Below are 27,831 nucleotides of genomic sequence, written 5' to 3'. Positions count from 1 at the left end.
AGCCATCCATTTCCTTGTAGTTCTGTCCTATATACCAAGTGCAGACTCACTTTCACCTGACTCTCACTATTCATTACCACAAAATTTGTACCTCTGGCACAGGCTGTTGGAATTTGAAGAATTTTTAGCTTTTTGAAGCCAGATGTGGCCCAAAACTCACCCACCTGCCATCCAGATGCCTCAAACAGATGATCCCACAGCAGGAGAGAAGCTACAATGTGGTCTTTTTTAAACCAAATTTTATCCTCAAAGACCAAAGCAGGGGATATTTGGTGCACTGCAGCCCATCAAGCTCTGTAAATTTAATGTATCATACCTGCAGGATCTCACATGCTTACTCAGAAAGGATCAAAATATTTGGCTAAATGTTTCTGTTTGGTGCATTAGACATTTCTGCACAACAGTTTTCTAAAGGACAAGTCTGCAAGACCAGGCACCACAAGACAGCAACTTGGGATTCATACTATTTGTACTCAAACTAAAACTTTGGGCCACAACATATATTTTGCAAAATACTGCACTGACACAAAACAAAATTGTATGTAGCCAGCTGTCCTCTCTTCCTGCTGCTTTCTCCCCATCCCTTCCAGTGTGACTATGCATTTTCCTAAAGGAGATGGCAAGGAGCTAATAACTGTATGAGTTCTATTTTGTATACCTTTTGGGGATAGCTGATAATCTGCCACAGCAAAGCAAAATACCCACATTGCTCCAGATAAAGCCAGAACTATCTGTTTACAGCTTATGTCCAATGCAAAGGGCAATAGCTTTATGCAGTGTGGGCTTAGACTGCAAACTGTTATTTTTGGATGAGGATGTGTGGAGGGAAGATAGCAACAGCTAGCAACAAGCAGTGGGTTTTTTTTTACTTTAAATATATATATAGAGAGATGTTCTGTTTTAAGATGTGTGAAATCTCTTCCGGTACAACACAGAAAAACAAATAAACAAGATACTATCACAAGGCAAACAGAACACCACATTATGTGCAGAATACACAACAGGGTCAGCAGATGCTTAGGAATCAAATAGTAACTTTTAATGAACATTTTGACAGTTCCCCCCTTTTTTTTTTTCCCTAGGGAGGAGATTTTTAAAGCTGTATCTCCTTGGATTGACACTCTTGTCCTTAAAAATCCTCTTATTTTACCTATTTTTTCACAGTGTCTTCCTTATGGATAAAGCAAATTTTATTGCCCAAATGAAAAACTGTCAACACACAGAATATAACTCTGCTCACTGACTCTTAAAAAGATACTCTACAGTATCATGATTCTAAGTCACTTTCATCCATTACCACCATGATGAGAAGATTATTACCAACTGTGGATCAAACATCACATCTCTCACTAAATCCAGCACAACAAAATCTTCATAGGACACTTTTTCAAAAACATGGTCACTTTACAGTGTAAACTACAAAAAAGTAATGATAACAGTGATCAGGTAAACAACTACTGTCCTAAAAATCCCCTGTATTTCACAGAATACATATTTCTCAAGTGGCTCTCTCTCTTCCATTTTCTACACTCACCTTGGCTGACTTCTCAGTGCTATGCTCTCGTTTTCCTACATGGTTCCCCATGATGGATGACCAAACTTTAAATTCTGAAAAGATAAAAACAAAACAACATTTTTGAAACCAATGCATTTGTAAAGAAATACAAATAAATGTTTAACCTGACACATAACAAAGAAATTTTTCATATTCAATGAGAATTTTTACAGTCCAAGGTAAGATCCTAAGGAAAAAAAATCTCCATGCTTATCTGGTCTATTTTGCACATTTAACCAATATCAGAAAGCTTTACTACTTCTAATTAAAAAAAAAAAAAAAAAAGACATATAAGAGAAGGAAAAAAATATTCTTTTCAAAATTTGCACAAAAAACAAAACTAGATTAGAGATTAGGTAGAAGCCCTGTCTATCAATATTATGTTTTTGATAACAAACAGTGCAGTATGTATCAAATAATTTGTTATTGTAAACTTCCATAATAGTTCAAGTAAGTTCTATTGGATTCAAATTTACCACTATATAAACAGCAATTAGTGAAAAAAAGCACCACACTAACTGCTAACAATTTGCTGTGGAAGTTAGAACATGTGAGTTGTTTACAGCTCCCACTTTCATGATGAACACATAAGAAATGCCAACTCTTTCTTCTTATCTTCCTGCTCATCCTGCCATATCTCAGCTTAGCAGAGCTTATGTAGGTTAAACCACAACATGCAAATTTCAGCTTTTAGAGCACACTCATGGTTGTGCCACATACTTCTTGTCATAGAAGCAGGTGTCTCTATAGGACCTTGCAGCTGCTGCCTTGAGATGATTTGAATGCAGTGCATCACTGCATTTAGAGTCATGAGACTTAAATTATATGCATGACTTAAAATTACATGCATGAAATAAAGCAATAGGCTATACAAATTCTTATATTGTTATAACCCCAGCTACACGCACTGATTTGTGTAGAAAAGGATTCTAAAGACTGAAACTTCGCTCTTGACAAAGTACACGTCTGTGATGGGCAGTCGTAAGTAATCAATCTAATGTTGTATCCCTACTTCAACTTTTAGAGAGACTGATAGATTTATTTACACACACACTTTACCACCCCACCCAACCCCAGTGATAAATTTCAAATTTTCAGTGCTTATCTGACAATTCACTGAATTCAGTTTGCTCTAAGTTCCATGTTATCACTGTATCAAATTAAATAAATCCTTACAAAAATCCATTTCCAAGGTCTCACAAATTCAAAATTGAAAACATCCAAACTCAGTAAGTGCACTCAAGATAGAATTAATTACTAAATTGAAAACAGATGTTTTTAAACCAGCACTATCTACTGCATACAAGATTAAAAAGCCCACAAAAACAAAAACCAAAAAGCCACGGATTACTGCAGTCCTGTACTTTCCAACTTGAGATCAGCACAATCAATTCACTCATTTTTGACATTCTAAAATTTTTGAAGGAAAAATACAAATAAATTCATATACGCTTGGTTTCAGACCTGAATTTTCTCAAACTGGCTTTTGCTCTACAAGTTATGAGCAGCAGCTCATTCCTCATCCAGTAGGTGATGAGGAATTGGTGAATTCTCAACATAAGGAAAGCAGAGCAGAATACAAAACTGTAAGACATGTCTACAGCAGAATATAAAGGCAAATGTTCTAAATGTTATTCTTCCACTCATTTATCAAAAAAATAACTATTTGGTCCATAACACACATATGTCTAAGTACACAGATGATGAAGCCAACATAACACTTGCAGAACAGATCTATGATCCTGTTCTTCTGCCTCCCTCAGGTCTCTGGAGTAACACTCCAGGAATAACCATCCTATGCCCATAAAACACTCACAACTAGATTTTTTTTTTTTTCTTTTTTTTTCATACATAAATGAATGCAGGTGCTTGAACTGAAGTTAGCTACAGGCAACAGCTATTCGTTCCTCACATAGGAACAGAACTACTTTTCAGCTAAAGGGACAAAAGCAAGCAGCCACTAGCAAGGGTATCCTAAATGTTACAGATTTCTTCATGCTACCTATTAAACAGTGAAATCTGAGTAATCCTTCGGCAAAGAAAGGATTCCAAGAATCTGACATGAATTATGAAAGAAATTGCATAGTGCCAACTGTTCTGTAGATATCTGATTAGGAAGTAAAACCATACATACAAGCATTTATAGCAACAAAGACTTAATTTTTCACTTCAGCCTCAAGCAGAAATCCGCCTTACTTGACTAAAAACTGAGCACACAGGTTGTTTTTACTTCAGGATGAAGCACTGAGACTTAAACACTGACTCTGGTTCTTACTGTCCAGAGGGAAACCACACTGCACAGTTTCTACCTGCGCCGATCTTTATGCAATGAGTTGAGTCACTGACTTCAATGGGATTACTCACTTTTACAATCTTTGTAGGAACTTGCAGCCAACTATTCTAAACATCTCAGCTAGAAAAAGATTCATATTTTCTCTTTAGTCACCTTCATAATGTACAGGTTGCTGGACTAAGCAGCTCTGTATGAAGTGAAGACAGCTTCTTACAGTTCTTAACAACGTCCATCAACTGAACAGCACTCTTTGCAGAGGAATCCATGAATGATTCAGCACTGATGAACAGCCACAAGAACAGTCACAGTGCTCCAAGCAATGAAGAAACAGAAGTACTGTGGAAATGCAATACCTTCTTTGAATCTCACATGAATCACACCTAACAATAAGCTGCCAAAACAGGCCTGCACATGGGATCAACCTTATGACCACAACAGCACTTGCAAAAAGCTTCCTAGTGAAACCCTGCAAGTTTTGTAAATACTATGAGATGACAAATTTTGCGCATGAGCTTGAGTCACAAATGAGAGGGGACACATGCCTGCAGTGGACGGAGTTACATCACCAGCTCCCCTATAAAACTCCCCATCAAGAGTTCCTACTTTTACACTAAAACCATCTGAGAGGCTCAGAAAACTAAAGGCCACACGACTAAACTCATTTAAGAGGACTAAAAGCTGAAAACACTTCTGCTACCTAAAAGCTCTTTGGGGTGAAGTGATAGAATTGGGGCAGGAAGTTGTGAGCCACCGCTGCAGGTGCCAGCAGCAGAGCCACCCCACTGCCTCAGCACTATGCCACAACCACCTACTGAGCTGAATCAGCTCTGCTGCCATGACCTGGCACTTCCCAATCCACGAGTGATACAGCAGTAGCTCCACCTTTGCCAGCTGCTTTGAGTAATTCCAAAAACAGCTGAGGGATTTTGCCTGGGGAAATGAAATTAGGCATCTCCTCCCATCGATTCACCTTCTCACAGAGTTTAGACTAACAGATAACCTGATAGAAGCCTAGACCAAGCAGCTTTCCCACTCCTTTCACAGCAGGAACCCATATTCCAACTAGCAACAACTACAGAAATGCCAGTGTCTTACACAAGGAGAAAAACTTGTTTTTCCAAAACTCAAAAAAAGAGATGGAAAAACTCTGTTCTACACAACACATACCTGTAATAATACACTTCAGTTGGCATCATGTAATTTATCTTCACCTGAGCAGTTAATTAAAAATAGGCGTTTAGAAACATATATCATTGTAGCATTTCTTAGCCCATTCTAGTCTGCCTGTTGATATTTGCAGCTAAGCAAGTAATTTTAGTGATCTTCCCATACACACCCCCCGTCCTATAAAGAAGATTTAGAATTGTCTTTGACAGGTAGAAAAACACTTCTCCAAACCTTCTGAATGTAACAAGAAATGCAATGGCATTACTTTCTGCAGGTTATGCAGTTTTAACTGCAAAATAGCATTTTCTTACTCACAGGAGCCTGGAAAAAATTCACCCCTGCAGTCATCAGACTTTAAATAAGTGATATTGTAATTGAGGAGTCAAAACAGTCTGTAAGCCAGTCCACATGGAGCACTTTATTGAACACTATTGGTTACTTCAAATTAAAAAGCATAAACTACTGAATGTGTATCACCTGATGCTGAAAATGGATTTTAAAATATGATCTTACCTCTTCCCACACGTTAATTATGACTCAACAGAACTACATGTAATAATAAAGGTATGCAAGGACTTACATATTTACAGGTATCAGAACATAATTACTACCTTGTCTAGGAATATGTATTCATCACAGACTGATGTTGGGTAATAGTGTAGAGCTACAAATGCTCCTAGCCTTACTCACACATGGGAAGGGTAACCACAGAATAAAAAAATATTTGAGGAATTTACTTAAAACTTCCTGCTAAATTCACAACTATTCTTATACATTTTATTACTATATACAGATCTTATCAGGGAAAAAAAAAAAGGGGTAATTTCTTTTAAGAAATGCACAAGTTCTCTCTAATTCTGGTAGACTCCTAACATAAACTCTTAATTACAAACTTACCCAGGGTTTGGTGGTATTTTTTTGTTGTTGGGATTTGGTTTGTTTTTTCGTTTTTTTTTTTTTTGGGGGGGGGTTGGTTGGTTTTTGTTTAATTTTTTTGGTTTTTTGTTTGTTTGATATTTTGTTTGTTTGTGGTAGTGTCAGTCCTGGTTACACAGCTTCCTGGGAAGCAAGCTGACACACTGCACAGCAGTGGCTGCCAGCTAGATGGAAATTTTTGAGTGGTTTTTTTAGGCTCTCAGTGTGATACACATCTTTCCACAGAAGCCTTTCACTTCATCTTCCTTCAAAACGAGACCGAGGCACTTGGCATGCCTCATCTGTTTCTTCAGAATTCCCTCATTGTGGTAACCAAATATTCCAGCTCACCAAGAAAGAAAACCTCCAGCTGAGTGACCTGCAGCTAAATCCATCAGCAGCCACAGTCAGACTCCGCACAGACAGATGTGAGCCATGTACGTAACTAAAACCACGCACGTAACTAAAGTAACCTGCCCCATGGACAAACCACCCCACAGGAGTCCCACCCTCTTAATTCAACTGTTAAATCGGTTCACAAAATATAGTGCCTTAAATCCCTTACAAGCTTCATTGTTATTCAACACATGTATAATTTTTCATTATTGTGAAAGAGTGCAATACTTCCTAAATCAAACTTTATTTCACTTTTGACTTCCACGATTATATTTCTCTGAAAGAAAAACACATTATTCCAGATATATTTCCATCATGAATTATCAAAACCAAGACTTCAGTGGTGACCACAGCTTATAAATCAGAGAAGTCAACAGGAGTTTAGTACTTACAGAATGTATTTAATCATGATTGTACAGTGTTTTACATATCACAGTCTTGACCTATCTAGATATTACAGCAATTTCGATGTTTACAGATAACTGCACGTACCTTAGCAAGGACACTAGGCCTAGAAAACCACTCCTCTGAGAGACTGGCCAAGTTCTGAAACACTTTTACCTGAGAAAGTACTCCCCAGTGCACAGTTGCTCAGTAATTGATACACACTTGATATATCACTGCAAAAGACACGAAAATTATTTTTCTCTAAAATTTACTGCAACACTATGGCACATGAGAAAGACTACAACAGCAAGAGAGAATATTTTCTGTGAAAAAACGTTGTTGCAAACTATTTCCTAAAATAGTTTTAAAAGGTTTAAGATGTTTCCTGACTGTTTTGATTACCATTTTCTTCTATTGCCAACAAGAAGAATATTGTACATTATCTTTTACAGAAGCATGTGATTTCCAGGAATCTCACCTCAGCACACTGAGCATATTCCAAACGTGATTCTAGACTACAGTGAGATCACAATGAAATTGCTAAGTGACATTTATTTTCTGTAGCACAGGTTCTTCTCGCTTTTCTCTCCTTTCTTCCTTCTACCCACTCCACTCTCCTTGCTAGAGCACCATCCACCCTGTCCATTAAGGAAAAGAAAATTTCTCAACAGGGCTCTTCTGCTTCCCAAATGGGAAAATACTCCCCTAAGGTCATGAAGCACATGAAGCTGGTACCTACACTCCTTTACGCAAACAGAAATCATCGATGACCACAATCACTCGGCATTAGCCACATGTTTACTGTTTGTCTTCAAAACACTAAGATTAGCAAAGCCCTGTGAACTCTGTGCCAATCCACCTGCAGGGTCATAAGGAAATTTCCTTATCAGCTGCAGCGCACCTGAGGAGGGATTCAGGTAGGACCCCAAAGGCCTGGGGCAAGGTACAGCAGCACGTCTGAGCAGCCAGCACGCTTGAGCTCCGTCCCTTCTGCTGGCTGCCCTTCTACCACTGCACCTACAAATGGGTCTTGACTAAACGTGGATTTCCTTGTAAGTACTCTGTGACTTTGCTGAGGTACTTGTGCCTCTCAGCTATTCCCAGTCTAGGGAACAGAGGGGGCCACACATACACCTCCCTTGAATGTATGCATCAAAAGGAAAATGGTGCCCTCCTACGAAATGAAGACTAATTTGTCTGTGTTTATCTCAGGCACTAATATGAAAAGGTTCACTTGTTACATGCTGTCTTTTATGCACAGCAACATAACAAAATAGGCTGGGTGTTGTTATTTTCTTTTTCATATAGGTTTATGTCTGCATGGCATACAACACCTCAGAGCTAGGACCAATTTTTCCCAGCTTTCTGGAAAGGATCAGACACATATTCACTGACTATTTTTTTTCAGCACATATGCGCTCCAGAGATAAAAAAATTTGATACTACAGTAAAATACATTATCTCGTGGGAAAAAAAAAAAAAAAGGAAAGAAAAATATTGGGACAGAGAAATTTAGTAAGTTTAAGAATTGAGACATATCATAGCCTCATTCTATGCATTTGTAAGACACACAGTAGACTCCTAAGACCAATGCTTCCACCATCATGGCTTCTAAAGTACTATATTTCCTTTACAAATACACCTTCACAGCTGTGAACCTCAACATTCAGCCTCAGTGAGTCAACAACTAAAAGTAAGACATTTGCCCTAGATTCTTAGGTAGTTTTGAATAATAGGGAACACCACACAAGAATATATAACTCAAATGCAGCATTAACCAGGAGAATGAAAAAAAGAACAAAATTCATATTCAAATAATGGAGAATTTCAGGCCAAAGTAACAGTCTTAACAGTACCAGAGGACAAAAATAAAAGCAACTGAGAAATGATACAGAAAACTATAATTGTTTGTTACTTGAAGATTTTCAGTTTCTGAGATTAAGGTACTCTGAAAACAGACAAGATCTAGCACCTCTATTCTGATAAAAATTTTAAAATGCCAAGAGAATAAAACCAAGATATATTTGATAACTCACTTTTTTTTTCCCATTCCCTGCTTAGAAAAACCAGCCCTCTCCAAATGTTGAGTGGTTTATTCTCCCTTTCAAAGTGAGGTAGGTTCCCTAAGCTTCCCAGAGAACACAGGCACTTTGATGATCAGTACTTCATTAACACTTTGTAGAGACTGACAACAACATGCACACCTGCAGTTCTAAACACACATGAATTAAAGGCACTGTATGCCTGCTCTTCTCATATCCAACAGCCTGACAGATGGGGCAAGGAGATGATTCACTCCCTTCAGACAGCATTAACTGTGCTGTGAGATAACACTGAATCACTAGATCCTTCTCAATTAAAAGGAAAAAAAAGTCTCTCTCTCTCTCTCTCCCTGATCCTTTTCTCTCTCTCTTCTGACTTCATATATGTTTTCTATACTGCAAACATATCAACCAACAGGATGGATTTCCTGCAGATTCTCCTCTGTAACATTTGGCATGAATACTGATATTGCGAAAGGGTCTGACTTTCACCATACTCCGAGTTCACTGCCTTTGGCCCAATCTACTTCTCTACAGTCCTTTCCCTCCTTCCTCCCCATGAACACACTGCCAAAGAGGCACAAAACCCAATGTTTCTTCTCTGACATGGAAAAAATGCATCCTTAACTCTGTGCTTGTATTTCTCTCTTTTTGTGCTTTGTGTTTCTCACTTCTTTTTGCCTTCTTTTGCCCGGCTGCATTGTATGAGCGCTGATACATAAAATCATGATCCTAAAGTGTTTCTTAAAGTAATTGGATGAAGACTCAATCCTCAGTATTTTCATTTGTAAGCATGCTGAAGACATGCAAGAACGTTCAAAATTCATGTGGCAGCCTCCTAAAAGGTCACCATTACCCAGAGTCCATTAACACAAACAGGACATTTCTCCAGTCAGAAATGGTTTGCCATGCAAGCTGCAACTGACACCTCATGAAGCTTAAATAAAGATTTATATGCTCCTCTTCTCTGAAATCTGTAAATAAATTTAAGAACAAAGTAACCCAGAAAGCTGTAGAGAAGCAATTTTTCTGGGCTCATAAATGATTATCTGGAAAGACAGATACTCTGACCCCAGTTTGGGATTTTCTCTGGGGATGACTCACTGATTTACTTTCCCTTCTCAGAAGAGAAAGCAAAATTAATTTTTTTTGCAAAGGATAATTGCATAGCTGAGAAATAAATAATCAATTTATCTTCTTTTCAAATGGAATTTTAATCCAGATGTTTTGGCTTTAATTGTTTAGGTCATAGGCTCAGCAGGCTACAGTCACTAAGCTGTGAGTTGTTGCACTTGGAATTTTAAATAATTAATGAGTAACAGCAGCTGAAATCTGCATGAGGAACATCACCCTGACATAATTATTGTACTTGTGTGCTTCTTTAAATATGCTTTCAAGAACTCGTGGCTCGTACTTGAATATTGTCTCATTTTATGTAACTCATAAATGTCATGTGCTAATGTTGTTTTCCCAATCTTTATCAGAGGTACATTTAAAGCCAATATAGAAACAGTCATTACTGAATAACTACTGAAGAGAACAATGATAGACCCAAGGGAACATTTCCATTTGAACATGAGAATGTTCTAAATGTACACAAGACCATTATCTCCCCTTCTTTCATTAAAAAGAAAACTAGATTGTTTATTTCACATTAAAAGGAAGACAAAAGCATGTGATAGGCCAAACACTCATTTTTTCAGCATGGTTTTCAAGTGCAGTTCACTATTTATCAGTGTACAAAAGAAAAAGATAACAAAATCTGGCAACATATCAAAATAATGGTGTGGGAAAATAAATGTTTCAATAAGGAGACGAGCTGTGTATTCACTTTCAATCATGATTACCAAAATATATCTCAAATCCACTCTATGATTAAAAGTAAGCTTGTATATAATATTTGCAGCACCCATCACAAGCATATCTTGTTCTTGAACAAGTTGCACTTGTAAACTATTTTATTGTTAACTAAATATTTCTTAAAAAAGAAAATGTTGCAAATGCCATCATCTGTGATAGGGTCCACAGCCTTCAGCCAAGAGGGGTTTTGCAGACAGTACACAGATACAGAGAGGAATTTCCTTCCCTAAAGGTCTTGCAACATAAGTAGACAAAACACATGACCAGAAGGTAAACCTTTCTCCCATATTACAGATATAGAGCAAAGGCAGAGATAAGTTAAGGACAATACACTAAAAAAGATACTTACAGCCCACTTAAGAAGCTTTGACAGACATTAGAAAATTAAATCCAGAGTTGTAATTCTGAAAACCCGTTCTCAGCTACTCATAATGCCAAGGTTTGTACTCACAACACACACCTCATTTCTTATTTTACAAGGGCTCCACAGCTTTCAAGTTCTGCTATCAGTCATGCAAAATAACACTCCAGCTGTGATGACACAGCCAAGCAGCTTCACATGATTTTACACCAGAACCCCATCAATATACAATAAGGCTATTTCTCTGACATCCTAGGGCTTCATTCAGCCAACTTTGTCTCAAACACAGAAAATGTGAACTATCAGACTCAAGATTATCACAAGACAGAGTGGAAAGCACTGCAACAACCCTGCCCTTTTTTTTCCCAGGCAGCTATAGCAGAAGGTCACCTATACCATGAGATAATAAGCTTGTGATTAGCACACTCACACAGGATGTGGGAAACCAGGGATCGTCTTAGATGACACTGGAGGGAAAGATCAGTCTGGCTTGATCACAGGATAACTGTGAGTCACCAGTGTGATCTGGCAAGGGGAAAACAGATTTTTAAAAACCAGACAAACAGACCTACATTGTATCATGAAGGAGTATTTCCAGCTAAAACAGGGAAGAATTAAAGTCATCACACCAGCCACTCGCATAACACCAGCTGAATACAAGGTACAATTCTGGTCAGCCGTATCTAACAACATGAATTTTTTACTAGAACAGATGGGAAGATGAGGACAGCAATAGGAACCTATTAGACAGAGATAAGGCTGAAAGCTCATAACACGTCAAGCCTAAGTAAAGCAAAGCTAAATGAGTGCTGGAGGAAGAGAAAATAGACACTGCCCACACATAAAACTAAACTGAAAGCCAGAATATTTCTAAACATCAGGAGAGCAGGGCTCTGGGAGAACCAGAGGAGAGTAGAACACCTAGCTGTGTTGAAGACAGAGAGCAAGAGTCTGACCACTGTATTTCAAGGACTGCATGAATGGTGTGGTTCTCACCATAGCAGGACAGCCCCAATGATACAGGGCACTCCTCTGGCCTGGGAATATTTCAATCCATATTGCTGAACAGTGTACCTGGAGCACTGGGGTGGGAAGCAGGGGGAGCAGGGGGCAGAGAGGGCCTATCCTTTTTCTGAATCTGTTCATACATGACAACTGACTGTAAAAAAGGATAAAATAATCAAAGCCCCAAACAAAACAAAATCACAAAACCAGCACTACTCTGGAAAGGGGGAACAGAAACGAAATAGGATAGCTTTTAGCCAGCTGGATCTCACTGGCATGTAGGATATTAGACAAACAGACTTTATTCCCCACTCTGAGCTCATCCACTTTTTCCTGTAAGGGATCAGTGTAAGTAGGGGAGAGCTGTAACCCCCTCTGCACCAAGACATGCATTTACTGAAGAAAGGGAACATGAGTCCTGCTCAACAGCCTCTACCTTGGCAGCCTGCTCCTTGCAGCAGGAAACACAGGTCTGAACCCTTGGGGAAAGAGCTGGAGCTGATCTCCATCCCAGCCACAGCACAGCAGGGTCTTGGCTAACCAGTTCCTCTGCAAGTTTGTGAGCAGTGGCTCTCAGGAAACATTTGTCACACACACACAAAGTCCAGCTCTGCCCTCCGCAGCTCTGGGAACTGAAACAGCAGTGAAACACACTTTGTTTGGAAGGATACTGACTTTCAGGAGCGTTTGCTCATTGGCTACATTGGGTGATATTCTGAGACATCTGATTCTGAGCACTAGATAAACTAGGGATTTCATACAAGGCTCTTCAAGTCTCTTCCACCCCTATTTCCCACACCATTTACAAACAGACTGCTCTTTTCATAACATTTCTCTAAGACTATATTCCAAAAGAATCCTTAAAATTCCCTCCTCAAAAACTCTGCAGTAAACACTCCTCCATGGAAATGCAATAATGAGTAATATTTCCACAGTCTGTGACTGAAACTTTATAGCACATATGCACAGAACAAATTATCTAATTAACTCTTCCAGCAATTTGTTTGTGCATTTCATCATTGACTCAATCCATAAAAGTGCTTCGCATTCCATACCCTAAGAGAGTTAAAATCTTTCAGAAAAGAGATACTTAGCTGCTGGTTTGGCCAAATTCTTTATTTCTTACCCCAAACAATATCTCCACCCAACCTACTACCATGCAGCTCTTAACTCACCTACAGCCCCTTCAAACAGCTACTCATGGATGGCATAAATACAGTCATTAATACAAGTTACAAGACCTGAATCAAAACCTGTAATTTAACATTCACGAGTTAGCTACGAGAGAAAGCAATGGGTCTTTTATTTAATGAAGCATCATACTTAACCCAGCTTTTATTGAATTGCAAGCAATTAAGGTATACCAATAGGATTTAGCTGATATATTATACATTTTTAAGTGGAAATTCAGCTATATAAATTAACAGTTATGATAAGTTTGAGATGTTACAGCTAGAGTCTTTCACTCCCAAATGAATAATCCCTTCTTTATTTCAACATTGCTCCACTGTGGTCCCTAATATTTAGTCTGTGGCATTTTAAGACCTTAAAATAATTCTGAATGACCAAACCTGCCTTTACTAAGCTAATGCTACTGTTTTCATCACTACCTTCTTTTTTTAACCAGTAACACTAATGCATTATTGCTTATAGGTAAGTATCTATTAGTAAATCCATTCTCAGTTTGGTATTTGAGCATCTGCCAAATCTAATGCCAATTTCCAAAACAGCAGTGCTAGGGACAAAAAAAAAATCCAAAAACCAAAACAAAACCAAAAAAAACAAACCAAAACAAAAAACCACAACTGTTTTCCCCATTTACTATCTTGAAGCACACAATATTCACTCAGAAAAAAAACAGAGCTCCACCCCCAAAACCACAGGCTTCACAGCATCTAGCAAGGATGTTTAAAAACATAAGTTAAAAGCACTCCAGACTCTGTATGTTTGAAGCTAAGCAAAGTGGAAAGCAATTATCACCAGAACTGTTTTGAGGTTTTTTTTTAAACATAGCTGCATGTAAACATTTCATCAGTTTGGATAAATCAGAGTGCACTTTTTTTTCACTCTTTATATTCAATTAGTCATGCACAGAAGTTTCTCTTATCTTGCCAATTACATAATATAAACAGCCAGTCCTAAAGCATTTAAAATGTCACCAGATTTTGGTGGCCTGCTAAAATGGAAGAGGACTGCAGATTGTACCACAAACGCTCTCTCAAATGGCACATGGGGAAAAGGTGTAAGCAGACAAAAACAGAATCAGATGCACAGTGATGCCAGGTCCAGTGGGACTGGAACCTGCACAAGTTGATGAACAAGAGGTGCCACAGAAACAAAGGCACCTCATCATTTTTGTACTGGTTACTATTTTGCTCTTTTCACCTCATAACACTCAGACAATAGAATTATCTTGCCCATTACTTGCTTCCCATCTGCCCACTGAAAACTGTCCATATCTAAACATAATCCAGAACATATAATCTTTTCACAGAGAAGCTTTTTTCATGCTCCACCCCCACAACCTGCCTGATCCTACATTGTAAATAGAGAATTTTCAAGCAGAAGATCTTCTCCCTTGGCCAGAAACTCGCTACATATGCCTCACCATAATGCTACTCCACATTCTCTTCAGTCTATGATTGATTCTCTTCAAACCATGATTTCTTGCCTTCCAACAAAATACAAATAAGAATAACTTCAAACATTTCTGAATTGCAGCAACCTTTAAATTGAGAAAACTTAAAATGCTTAAGAAGTTACACGACAGGCAACTTATTTAACTGACACTACAGGAGTTTTTATACAAACAAAATAAGCTGGAATTGAGTCAACCTACTCTGAGTCAACTCCTCCCTTAATTTTTTAAAAAAATCACAAAATGATTCTGTACCACAAAAGGACATATACAGAATAACTTTTTTATCTATTATCTATTTAAAATCAGTGAGGCAACAAACCTTAATGTCTGAAATTTTTGCTTTCATTTGATCTTATTTATTTAGGTGGTCTTTTCTCATACAAGAAAGCCCATTGAAGATTGTTTTATTTGTTTGTATCACGAAGACACTGCAAAACCAGTTTTTATGCTTGTGTGTGCCAGTATTATTGCTGTAACGCATGAATGATTATGAAATGACTTAACTGCCTTCTTTCCAAAGCCCTGGTTATTCCTCTCAGGTTAAAGTACAGAGCTAGCTGATTGTGAAACACATTTAATCATTTGTCCATTTCCAAATGTAATATTCTACAAATACTGTACTTGCATGTTAATCTTTTATTTACAAAAAATAAAATATTTACTGAACACAAAAAAACTGAACACAAGGAAAATGTGATTTTACACTTCACAAGTAAAGCATAAAACCAGTTCTTAAAATATCAGAGAGACAGGCATTATACAAAGAAATAAGAACTTAGATATCTAAGATTTACTATAGAGGTATCATTTAGCATTTGACTTTTTCCCCTACATGAATTTTTCAGTCTCTGCTTAGAAAATGCCAGTATGATTTTGGAATACACGTAAGATTGAGTTAAAATGCTGACAATGATTTGCCAACTATTATGATCTTTTTCCTAAAGTATTGAAGTCTTACTGCAATTAAACGCTACTGGAAGCATTACAATAATGAACTAATTACACCTGCCATTCAAAACATTTTGTGAATACTGTATTTCTGATTAATTCACTGCTGATTAGAACAATTCTAAATTGTAGAATTTAAGTCTTAAAATCAGTTCAGCTACTGCTCCTTTAGAATTGTTTTATTAAATATATTTGTAACCTTACTCTGAAGGGGCTTTTCAGGTCCAAAAAAAAATGCAGCTAATAAAAATGAATATCTAAATGTATAGTTCTATACAGGACAAAAGGAAGGACAACTATCATCATGTGACAAAATTATTTTGATACCTGATGAACTATGCAGAGTAACAATTGCTCATCAGTAACAGAAGTTGGAAAATTAAGCATCTGAACAAGTAAGGCAAGTGGTGCTAATAAGATCTGAGAAACACTGAATTCCCCAGTAAGTCATTGTGATCTCACTATTCAGCATCATACAATCGGGTTAAATTTCTTTGCTTCTTACTATGTGCAAATCAAACAAGTCTCAGTTTTACTGTGGATCTTACTGCATTTTACAGGTGCTGGTGCTTTCTAAAGACCACCTAAAATTATGAGTAATAAGGGAATATCAAAATAGTGATTACCAGAAAAAAAGCCACGACATAATTAGAGAAGTTGTAAAAGCAGATTAACAGTAGCAACAAAACCAACAAAAAAAAAAAAACCCAAACAACTACCAAAAAAAAGCTTTAAATGCATATCAGAAGGCAACTTCAGATTTTTCACACATCCTGACACAGTAAAAGTATTACATGTGCAATACTTTTACTGTCAAGCTAATGGCAAGATAATGGAACTAAATCAATACGAAAGAAGGGCAAAGCCCACTGGCTTTAAGCAGATCATCAATATAATCATTAACATGCATTAGATCAAGCTAAAATAATTATTAAACTTACTGTCACTTTTGCTGTAACCTTCCTATCTGGTAAATTCCTCACACACACACAGAGGGAGCAGGAATCAGTCTAGAAGCAACATCCTGTTCCTAACAAACTTGTTCCCCCTGGTCACATGCAGTCCCAGCTTATTCATCACCACATTCCCAAAGGTGCAGGTGCTCAATCCTGTGACCAGCATGCACTCATCACCTGCAGATGGACAGCAACTGAGCATCCAGAAAAGAAGGGCAGGAGAGGGATCATGCACAGGTTACCAGTCACCAAGTCTGAGGGACCACTAGGAAAGAAAACATCACAGTCCAAGCCTACTTCCATTGTTTGTTTATCTACTCCCACAGTATGTTCTGACATGTGCCTGCCTGCATGTCGTTTCTGGGCATGTTAAGGAGAAGATGGTCATTGGGAATCACCAGGATGGATTTACAGAGGTTAAATCATGCCTGACCAATATGATTGCCTTCTGCCATAAAATTATAGGATTTGTGGATGAGACATCACTGGTGTCACCCACCTTGATTTTAGGAATACTCAATCTCTCCTGCAGCATCATTGCACCTAACCTGATTCAAGTTACAGCATGGATGGGCAAATTACCAGCTGATAAAAAAGCCCAAACACCTCTATCATTAGGCTCAAACAGCAGCTCTTGATGGTTCACAATCTGCCCATGGTTACAAAGTGAATAGGTTAGGGACCCAATCCTGTTTAAATTCTTTTACAGTGACCTGGCAGAGCACAAAGTCTGTGAACACTACTGTAGAAGACACACTGGAGGGCAGGGCTGCCATTCAGAGTAACTCAGATATGGCCAACAAAAATGTCTTGAGACCCTAGCCTGAAGACCAACTTACTGGGGAGCAGCTCCCCTGCAAACAAGCTGTAGGTCCTGGCAGGCCATGAATCAGCCCTGCAGCTGGCAGCAAGGAGAGCTAACAGCTTCCCAGCCATTGGAAATGGAAGAACAGCCAGTGGACTGAGGGAAGCAATTGTCCTGCTTCATGCACAATCCACTTCTCTGGTGTCTGCAGTACCAGGTCTGCTTTTGGATCCACATTATGAAATGTCACCAGGAGCAAGTTCAGTGGAAGGCCACAAAGACAGCTGTCAGCTGGAACACACATCCTGTGAGGAGAGGCTGAAAGCACTGGGATTGCTCAGCCTAGAGAAAGTTTTGGAGCACATAGTATCAAATTTTCAATACCTAAAATAAATTATAAAAATGATGAGGCCAGGCTTTTTGCCAAGGTGCCTCAGCGCAGAACAACATCAACTGTGATCTGAGAAGCTGTAAATATGTATTAGGTAAGGGGAAAAGAAACAGTCCCTAATGATGGAATATAAACTCCAGTTAAGAATTCTGAATAGCTGCTACTCAGTGCTTTACCACGCAACTCCATTAAGACAAGGAGCATACTTTTGTTGTTGCTGTATGCTGTTTGTGGCCTTGCTAAGGCCTAATGGACAAAGTATTACTCACAGGGATGAAATATGCAAGCCATTTATTATAAAAGGCCAATTATGCTGAAAGTAGTTTTCATTATTTCTTTCTCACTCTTTCCAGGGGCAGAAAAAAATTATTACTCGTGGCTATAATTTCAGCCTTCACTTGGAACCAAATATCTTCCTTCGGTGCTTTCATTAATAAAGAAGGTTATAAAGAAGGTGGCATACAGGAATTAGAATTAAGAAGGGGAAAAAACCAACCAACCAAAAAAAAACCCAAGCCAAATAACCAAACCACATACAAAGTATTTTACCACTGGAGGAGGAGAAGAATGGAGTATTTCACAACCCACCCTACATGCTGGCCAAAGTTTAAGATTAGCTTTTCAACACCAACAGCCCTGCACTCAGATGAAAAGCACCTACTAAAATTTCCATTAAAGCAACAATTTTTCCATGTGAGCCTATTACGGGTTACTTCCCATTTGACAAGAGTATCTTTCTGAAGAACAAAACCAAAGCCAAATCACTGCCTATCTTCCAGGTGAACAGCACTGAGTCAGACTATGCTGAAACTGTGAAAGCTATACAGAAACTTATGTGCATCTCTTTCCCAGGAACAAGTCAGGGCAAAGTAATAGTACAGATAAAAGATAACACAAAATACAAGTCAGGGAGTTTCTATTTGTAGAAGCTCCACACTTCAGTGAGAAGTCCCTCAGCAGCTTCCAACATTTGAGAAAAGAATCTAATAGTAAAAGACTCAACAAAAGCCAAAGCAGAAGATAATTGCAATTGTTTTCCTTTAAGTCAGTCCCAATTATTTGAGCATGTATATTAAGCTAAAAAACAGCTGTGAAAAAAATTCATCTTCTTTCTACTTTCAGAAAAACAAAAGAAGACTTAATACCAAGGCTGACTTAAGTAATGTGGAAAGGTTCCACTCATATCACCGATTTTGTTCATATATGAAGCACAACAGGCAACCACTTTTAAAACAGTTTGCCATTGTTGTTCAGACAGGCTTCCAGGCACTGTTTTTTTCTTTTTAGCTAACCAATGTAGCGATGAAAATGCCTGGAATCAAACTGCTGACTATTTTTCAGTGACCATTTCACTGAAGAGACAAATTAAAATGGGATCACTGTGTAACTTGATAATGGATTTTATTAATTCACAGGACTATGAGTTTTACTCCGATTGTAGCTCTCTAGAATGGTGTGAGCTATCAAAATATTCCCAATGCAACCCAGTAGGGGTCCAAAAATTTCCTATTACAATGATTATATCATTCTTTATGGATAAAGCTCCAAGACACACCAATCCCCAAAGTTATATTCTGTATTGTTTCATCAGTATTTTATCCCATTCCACAGAACTACTGGAAACACAGGCCAATTATTTTCCTTCATTTGGTTTCAGACTTTGCTGTCATAATTTTCAGTATAACAGGTCCTTTCTGGACACAAATTTGTACAGCCATCCTCCACAAAAAATACACCCCAGCATATGCACAAATCTGCCATAATTTCTTCTGTACCTTCTTAACGCTCTAAGGGACAAGTATAGTCTTTTTTTTAATCACTGTAAGTTCTGTCAGATAATATCCCAACACTACTTTTTGTCCAGAGAACTAAAAAGATCTGACAAGAGAGTTTAACTAAGGACTCACGTTTTCAGAATTAGAAGAGAAGAGCAATGCTGACATCCAGGAAACAACAGTGTTGGAGAAGAATAATTGAAAAGCATTACAATACCTTAGAAAACATCACCAAGCAATGTTTTGCTATTAACCCTGAGGTATTGTGCATGATATGGAACTGCCACCCCCAGAAGCTGAAGACTCCTTTCTGAGATGAACTGAAAGTCTAGGTAATTGAGGAATTTCTCACAAACTGCAGGAATGCTTCCTGGGAGTCAGTACTGTAGGAAGCCAATAGAAGTTCTAAATATATGCATATATTATTACATATGTTAGTCAGGAGAAAATGGCAACAAGCTAGGGGATATGCTGATGAGACACAGGTATAGGTACAGATTTGAAGGGCACAGTAACAGTTGTCACTGGGATCTGCAGAATTGCTGCATAGAAAAAAAATAAATTCTAGGCTTTATCTTTGAGGCACTAACCAGCCTGAGGAATGAGAGATTTGGTCACCAGTGTGGACAAGCTGAAAGGGCTACAAAGTGATACTCTTAGGTCCGGGAGAAAGAAGATCTGAGGAGACAGCAAAGAGCACCTCTACCACTAATCCAGCCAACCTGAAGCCACTCTACCTCACTTCAGTTTATCCATCTGAAATTTATCAAGGAAATCTAGGAAAGCCAATGATAAAAATTGCAGGCTATACTGGAAACTCTGATTTTACTATGGCAGTTTTAACACTTTTAGTCCAAAGATGAACAAACCTCATGACTGGCCCTTTACCACCATACCACCCTTCAGCAAGACCATGCCCAGAACAGATGAAGCAGCTGTACATTGTCCCCTAGAAGGCCCTTGAATAACCAGAATACAACTGCCTTCTAATCTGGAAAGTATCACAGCTGAATTTGTATGAAAAGAAACAAAAACCCAAAAAACTGGCAGGGCACTGACAACACAACAGCTGTATTTCAGCACTTTTCCAATCTTCAGAGAAAAAAATATATGCCCATTGACATGACAGGCTGTTATTGCACTACAAGACTCCTTGATCTAACTTAATCCACATATAACCATTATTTTTCATGGTCTTGCATGTATTCACAAGACCAAACAGAAAAACTGGTTCAAAAATGCAGCCAGAATGGCTTTATATGTGTCTGGTAGTACTGATCTCTCACATTGACAAGTCTCTTTTATAAGCATCTGAATTCCAAGGATAGCCGTGAATTGTCCAACTGCATCATTTTACCTGCATTTTGAGACTTCCAACTAAGAAGTGAACTAAGAACAAACAGATTTTCACTTGTGATCCTGCAATTGGAACTCTTTAGCAGAAGCCAAAGATAATGCACCAGTTAAACATATTAAATACACTATATGCCTGAATTATTTTAGAAATACAACTTGGTTTGTATTTGATTTTGCTTTCCCTCTCACTTTCATAAGAGTTAGACACTAGATCCCCACAGTTGTTAACTTCACCAACCTGGAAAGACCTGAATTTAAACATTTCCAAATGTTTAAGCTTTTTCAAGTGTTTAAAAAAATAAATACTAAGAATTTCAATTACACACACTAAGAAATTTTATAAGTGTTGGAACAAAATCCTAAAGAAGTCAGATTTAAAAAACACCTTTCCTTCCAACATGCAAAACAAACCTAGTACAGCTGATATGTTGATCAAAAATTGTTCAAATTTTAAGAAACATTAATATAAAACCTATTTTACCTTCAATCGTATAGTTATTTAAAAAACAAACAAAACCTCTGACTTAATCAGTCTTTTCAGATTTATTAATTTCCTTGTTTCTCCCATTTGAAAGGGCTTCCAAATGCTCCCGGGGAAATAAAAAAAATAAAAAGTAAAATAAAAAGCAATATTTACTTAAATACTTAGAAAACTAACTTCCTCACTGAGTTATTTCAAAATCATTTCAGGACAGAAGCAAAAAACACCCAAAAAACTGTCTAAAACTGTCTGAAAATGTCCATGTTATTTTTTGTTTTTCTCTCACGTGCCTTTTGTGTGGGCCTTCCTGGGTTATGTCCAAGATTTACAGCTATTCCAAGCAACAGAACTGGGATTTCACAGTTACTGCAACTGATGCAAGAAGCCTCATAGGAATTATCTCACTCTATATTAACCAGAGTTCTCCACTTATTTTTAACAGAGCATTTCGAGAAGCATAAAGCTTCTTCCAAAATATGAAAGCCCAAAAATGTTAAAATCTGAATCCTGTTGTCAGGAACTGTTTAAGTGTCTGCTATTTAGAAATTCTTTAGCTACTAATAAATGATCATAATAGATTCTGAATCCTTTAAATAGTAGTAACTAACCTATGTGTCAATCTCTACAAGAAAAAGTTAAAGCCAGGATGATCAGCCTTTTACAGAAGGGTCAGTCTCTGGAAATGTCTCAAGAAGATGAGCTGTAGAAAATTGATGAAAGTGACTGCTATGTTTCACAAACATCTAGAAAACATGTTTTTAAAAGCCATATCTAGAAAAAGTGTTTTAAAAAACCCCCAAAACCAAACTCTGAAAGCAGCTGACAAAGCAAAAAAATGTGAGTACAATTTCATCTTTAAAGAAGTTAGTAAGATTGTTAATGATAAACATCACATCAGAAATTATTTAATACTATATCAAAAAGTTCACATGATACAAGGATTCAAGTAGGAAAACATTTGGTACGTGTGGTGATTAGACTGAAGAAGACATTTCTTCATGTGCTACTAGTACAAGAAAACAACTAGAGAAATGAAAATAGAAAATCCATAGTCATATGAATGAAAATCATTAAGTAAAGAAAATCTAAAACTGATTGTGACAAAGCCTTTATTCACTGTCACTGAATACATAAGGATGGGCACTATCACTGTCTCCCTAAGGGAAAGCCATCAATGAAGTTCTGTGCAATTCTTCCCAATCACAGCTTAGCATAACTATTTTGTCTAAATTCTCACGTTGGCAAAACCCTTAGAGAATTGTGTTTCAATAAAGATGTGTGGCATTTTAGCTTAGGGCTCAGTCAGCAGCAGCACATTGTGCTCCTCCAGCCCAAATGCACTCATAGGCTCTCTCTCCTCGGGCTGAGCTCAGCCTGCCTGCAGAAGGATCCACACAGCCAGAGCCAGAGCCAGGACTGAAGGCTGCAGGAACACAGCTCCAGTGCCATCTCCACTGCAGCCAGCCACTGCCTTGGGCACTGCACTGGTCTCTCTGAGAGGAACCTGTTCATTTCGTATCGATTCTTTCATCAGGTCCAAATCAAGCACTCTGTGCAGAAGGCTGGACACCCTGGAAAGTCGATATTAACACAAGAAATACGCAAATAAAGTACCGGAGTCTATAGAGTTATCCGTCTGGAGTTCCAGTTGCACAAGTTATTTGAGCAGTCAAGCTCTAAAGCATATACCCTTTTTCTGATTCTTCTTCCATTTGCTGCTAACTTTTCTTTTTAAAACACATAAATTCAGGCTTCTTCAGAAATTATGATGTCCCACTGATTTTCTTCTTGGAAGCATCTAACACCTGGACACATCTAATTCTGGACACCTTTCTGTCTTCAACAGGGTATTTTAAAGAATCCAGAAAACTTCCTGTTTTATAAAAGATTATCAGCTGTCTGTATTTAAAACAGCAGTTCCTGACCAGCTGCTCCTCATCACTGCAGTCCTTTCTTTAAGAGCCTCACCTCAGGAAACACAGATAACAGTTTCAACCTGACATCTTGCCTGAAAGAAAAATTATTCAGGTAATTAAATACCACAGGACAGAGAACTTTACCAATGATCCAGAAGACTCTGCTGTCCTTTAATCTGTGGCAGAGTTTATACTTTAAACCTGTATACAAGAGTCTTAGACTGCAAACCTTCCAGCCTTCTCCTCCTTAAACACGAGTTATGGTTTAAGTGTTTTAGCCAAAATTTACCAGATTTCATCCATATTAGTCCAATAACACTGCTGACTGTCAAAAATTGTTATGTTCTCAAGTAAATTAAATTAATTAGTTCTGGTAAGTAAAAGTTTGAGCGACATGGCCCAGGTTCTAATATATGAGCACCAATGTATTTTCACAGCTCTGCCTTTTGACAGGTAAGATGCTAACAGAAAACAGTAACATTTGAACACTGAACGACTTCTGGTATTTATGCTTCAAGTAAGCATGACATGTATATTTCAGCTTATTCAACCTTCTCCCAACAGTTCCTAATGCATTTCTTCTGTCACAAAAAAATCAGAGCAATTAGAGCCTAAATTTATACCTTCTATTTGATGGAATAAATAACCAAAGTGGCTATTTCAACCATATGGGTAATTTACATCATGTACTGAATAAACCACCACAGAAAGAACAAACAAGACACTTTTGGATACACAACAATAGGGACACTCACTCGGGTTGCTCTCCTGCCTCATCCCACCATTACCACTCCATGTACATTCACATGTAATCTAACACACCACAAACACTCATCTTCTCCAATTTTCAGAACTGAAAAGAACTGGAAGCATGTCCCACTTATGCTATCGATTAATGGGGCAACCAGTGTCATCCTGGTTGTTCTCAAGACTTGAAAACAGATATAATCCTCCCCTGCATGTGCAGGATACTCCGAGTTGATTATTTCCAGAATTCTGACAAGCTTGTCTTTAACAAGGAGGTAAGGCTCTAGGTGTCATATTGGAGCTGGCATCCTGAGAAACAAATCCCAGTGTAAGAACAGTTCTGTCATTAAATTTTTCATAAATGCACAAAATTAAACAATTATAAATATGAAACTATTTTAATCAACATGCTCCATTATCATTAAGAGCCTGTGGTGAACTGAAATTTATCACCCCAATAGTGACTGTAACATTCACTACCTTATTTATATTAACTATTGTGACAGAACAGGGGCTTTGAAAGCCTGTGAATATTATTCAGCTGTACAGAAAGGCATAAACTCAATTTCTGTTCTTAATTCTCTACTTACAAATTCAGTAAAGCTGACTATATGTTGGATTCATGGCTTTCTCCCAACTCAGTGAAAAATAATTTGAATCCATTTCATTAAGACACCACACTTTGACTTTTTCTTTTCATTACAGATATCAAGCTTCATTTTAAATGCATTACCTCAGAGTCTAATGCACGAACACCACTTTGAAAATTAATATCCCTCAATATAACTCCTGCGCACGGGCCTTTGCAAACAAGAACTTGCCCTCTGACCATCTTATCAGTTATTAATAATGTCTGTAGAATGCTTCATCTGGTTACCTATTTCCTGAGAGACTGAAAAAACTACTGTGTAGAATCCAAGAAGGAACAACAAACTTTATGTTGGTCAAGAACCAAGGGAACACATCTACCCATGGGAGTGCTTTAGCCACAGCTGCCTGGAGGGAATATTCTAGGGAGCACCAATGCAAGCTTTTCCTCTCCCGGTCCTCTCTAGGCTCTACTTATATCCAAGTAGAAACTTGGGTATAGCTTGGCATGGCGTTGGGAATGCTCTCCTTGGTGCTCTTTAGAATGATTCAGAATGCAATCCGTGACAGACAGAGCCCATGTAACCCACAATCCATGATGCTCAAGAGCTTTGATGGACTCATACCAGTAATTACTAACTGCTCTAAGACTATTTAAAGATTTTAGAGAACTGTTTCCTACTTGGCTACCAAAAGTAATCACATCATTAACACAAACCAAGACTGTTCCCTTACTCTGTTATTATTTACCTTGACCGACAGGGAGCACTTCATCACCCTTCCAGCCAGGTGTTCCAAGCCTTTATACACAACCAACCACAACCTACAATACTTGTTTGTATCTGTAATTGGCAGTACTCCACACCAACAAAATTATATTAGTCTCAGCTCTTTAAAAATCATTAGTGGCTATAATAGAAATAAACCAGTGCAATATGCATGCTACCACTCCTGATCACCTGAGACTCAATTCTGCTTCCACTGAAGAGGAGGAAGGCTTCAGTTTCTCTGCAAGAATTCATTACTTTCCCAGTGTCTTCATAGTATCTCAATCAACTTTACTTCAAGCACAGCATCTGACATACTGAAGGGCAAAGGCCGTGCACACAGGAAATACTATCAGGATGGACCTACTTAAAATTACAAAACGCGTGTTTACATTATTCCCAAGGCAAATCATGCAGCGATTTTTAAAAAGTCCCCCCAAGCGTTCGAAGGCACTAGAAGTACAGCCTTTGCTATGGCCACAGCTCATCACACACGGAGTTACCTCAAACACCCCCAAGCCTGCCCAGCCGGTGGCAAGCATCAGAAGCACGGCAACTTCGAGCCGAGCCCAGCGGAGGGCAGGGAAGGTGCGGGGTCCCGGGGCTGGGCAGGAACGTCCCAGCGGCTCCTGGGAGCCGCCCCGTGCCCACCTTCCCCACGGAAAGTTAAGGAAATCCCGGCAAGAGCCGGGGGCAGCGGTGGCACTGCGGCTGGGACAGCACCTGCCCCGCTCCTCAGCTCTCCACCAGCGCCCGTCCTGCGCTGCGGGGCAAAAAAATCAACAAAACAAAACAGAAAAAAGGGAGAAGTTGTCCGTTCCGGTGCAAGGCTCCGGGCACGGCCGCGATGTGAAACCGGAAGGCACGGCACGGCCTCCCGCCCGGTTATGTAAGGCACGGCCGCCCCGACGGACGGGGAGCCCCCGGCAGACAGACACCTGCGGGGCCCGGGCAGCAGCGCCTGCTCTCCCTGCCGTCCCCAGCACCGCTACCCGCTCCTCGGGCACCCGTGCCGCGGGCGGGATCCCTCCCCGAGGAGCCCGGGGCCACCTACCGCTGCCACCTGCCCAGGTGTCCCGCAGCGCCGCGCCTCCTCCGCGGAGCGCCCGGGCTGCCCCGCCGAGCAGGACGGGACGCGGGCTCACACGGTGAAGAGGAAGAGAAACAAGGCGAGAGGCTGCCCGCCCTCCGCAGCCGTGGGGGAGCCGCTCGCTCGCCGCCTCCCTCCCCGGAGCACAACAACAACAAACACGGCGGAGCGGAGCGCAGCGTGCGGGGCGGGCACAGCCCTGGGGCCGGCGGTGGTGGGGAGGATCCGGCTGCCCCTCTCCCCTCCCCTCCGCGAAACCGCCCAGAGAGAAGAAAAGAAAACCCTCGAAAAATTATAATTATAATAAAAAAGAGTTAATCACAACGCACCCAGCGTATCCTCCTGGGCTGCGGCGCTCCAGGGGCTGCATGCAGCGGGCGGGGGCAGCCAAGGTGCGAGGGGGTAGCGCGCACAGCGGGAGCGGCGCTCAGGTGAGGGGAGAGGCAGGGATGGAGCAGGAGGGAGGGAACCTCCGCTCCCGCTCCGCTCCGCGCTCAGGAGCGCGCCTGGGTCCCTCCCGCCGCCGCACAGCCGCGCCTCCTCCGGGAGCTGCCCCCGCTCGGTGTCGGCGCCGTGCTGCTCGTTGCCGTGCTCCTTGCTGACCCCAGCCCTCCCCTGTGCCCCGGTACCTGCGCGGGAGGTGCCCCGGCAGCCGCGCCCCGCCCGCCCTCCTTGGCAGCCGGCGGCAAGCAGGAAGGAGCGGCGGGAGTGAGCTCCCGGAGGCGGGCAGGGAAGGGCAGGGACCCGGGACGAAGGAGGGACGGGGCCCCGTTACCCCCCGGGGCTCCAGCTGAGAAAGGGACACGAGTGGCTCTGGGCCACTGGGAGCTGCGTCCGGCCACGGGCTCTGCCAGGCGAGCGGTGGCAACCTGTCTGTCTGTCTGCCTGCCCTGCCCGGCCGGGGCTGGCTGCCCTGGGCCGGGAACTTCCTCCTGTAACTGGGTTTACTGAGATCCTGATAAAAACGATGCCCAGGGGGTGGCGGGAGGGGTAGGCACAGGGAGCTGCAGTTTTAGCCTCAAAGTCACACACCCACAGCAGAGACCCGGTGTCGCCGTGCTCTGCCTGGTCCGAGCCCCACGGCCCACCTCGCTGTTCCAAAGGGAATCCCATGCTGCCCCATGGGCATCCCGGAGCCCAGGACCCGCTGTGACCTTAGCGCCAGGCACAAGCAAACTTCAGCCACCCTCGTGAAATGAAGCTCCAGAGTACAGCCCCCGGGGGCCGGGCTGTTCGGTGTTCAGAGGGATGAGAAACTGCCTTTTGGTTTCATCCAGCATTTGGGGACAGTTCTCTTGCTTGAATACTTTAGGCAGTGCTTCCATTCAGTTCAAAAATGCAAAAGTGCAAAGTACATTTGTATTCTTTTTAATTTGGATATTTTATCGG

At 40.1% G+C, this 27,831-nt stretch overlaps 1 protein-coding gene across 1 annotated transcript in view; it reads right to left on the bottom strand.

Annotated features, from left to right (window-relative positions):
- The window catches only part of MBP (myelin basic protein), a 110,664-nt gene extending 83,620 nt beyond the window's left edge, over positions 1-27,044 (bottom strand). Inside the window, exons 1-2 of the mRNA XM_064705732.1 lie at positions 26,772-27,044; positions 1,535-1,608 (exon numbers count right to left, since the gene is read on the bottom strand). Coding sequence (XP_064561802.1) covers positions 1,535-1,585 — 51 coding nt within the window. The 5' untranslated portion in view covers positions 1,586-1,608; positions 26,772-27,044. The remainder of the gene's footprint in view (positions 1-1,534; positions 1,609-26,771) is intronic.
- Positions 27,045-27,831: the final 787 nt, after the last annotated feature.

This window comes from Zonotrichia leucophrys, chromosome 2 (genome assembly GCF_028769735.1).
Source record: "Zonotrichia leucophrys gambelii isolate GWCS_2022_RI chromosome 2, RI_Zleu_2.0, whole genome shotgun sequence".
NCBI lineage: Eukaryota > Metazoa > Chordata > Aves > Passeriformes > Passerellidae > Zonotrichia > Zonotrichia leucophrys.
This window is presented reverse-complemented; position numbering and strand designations above follow the sequence as displayed.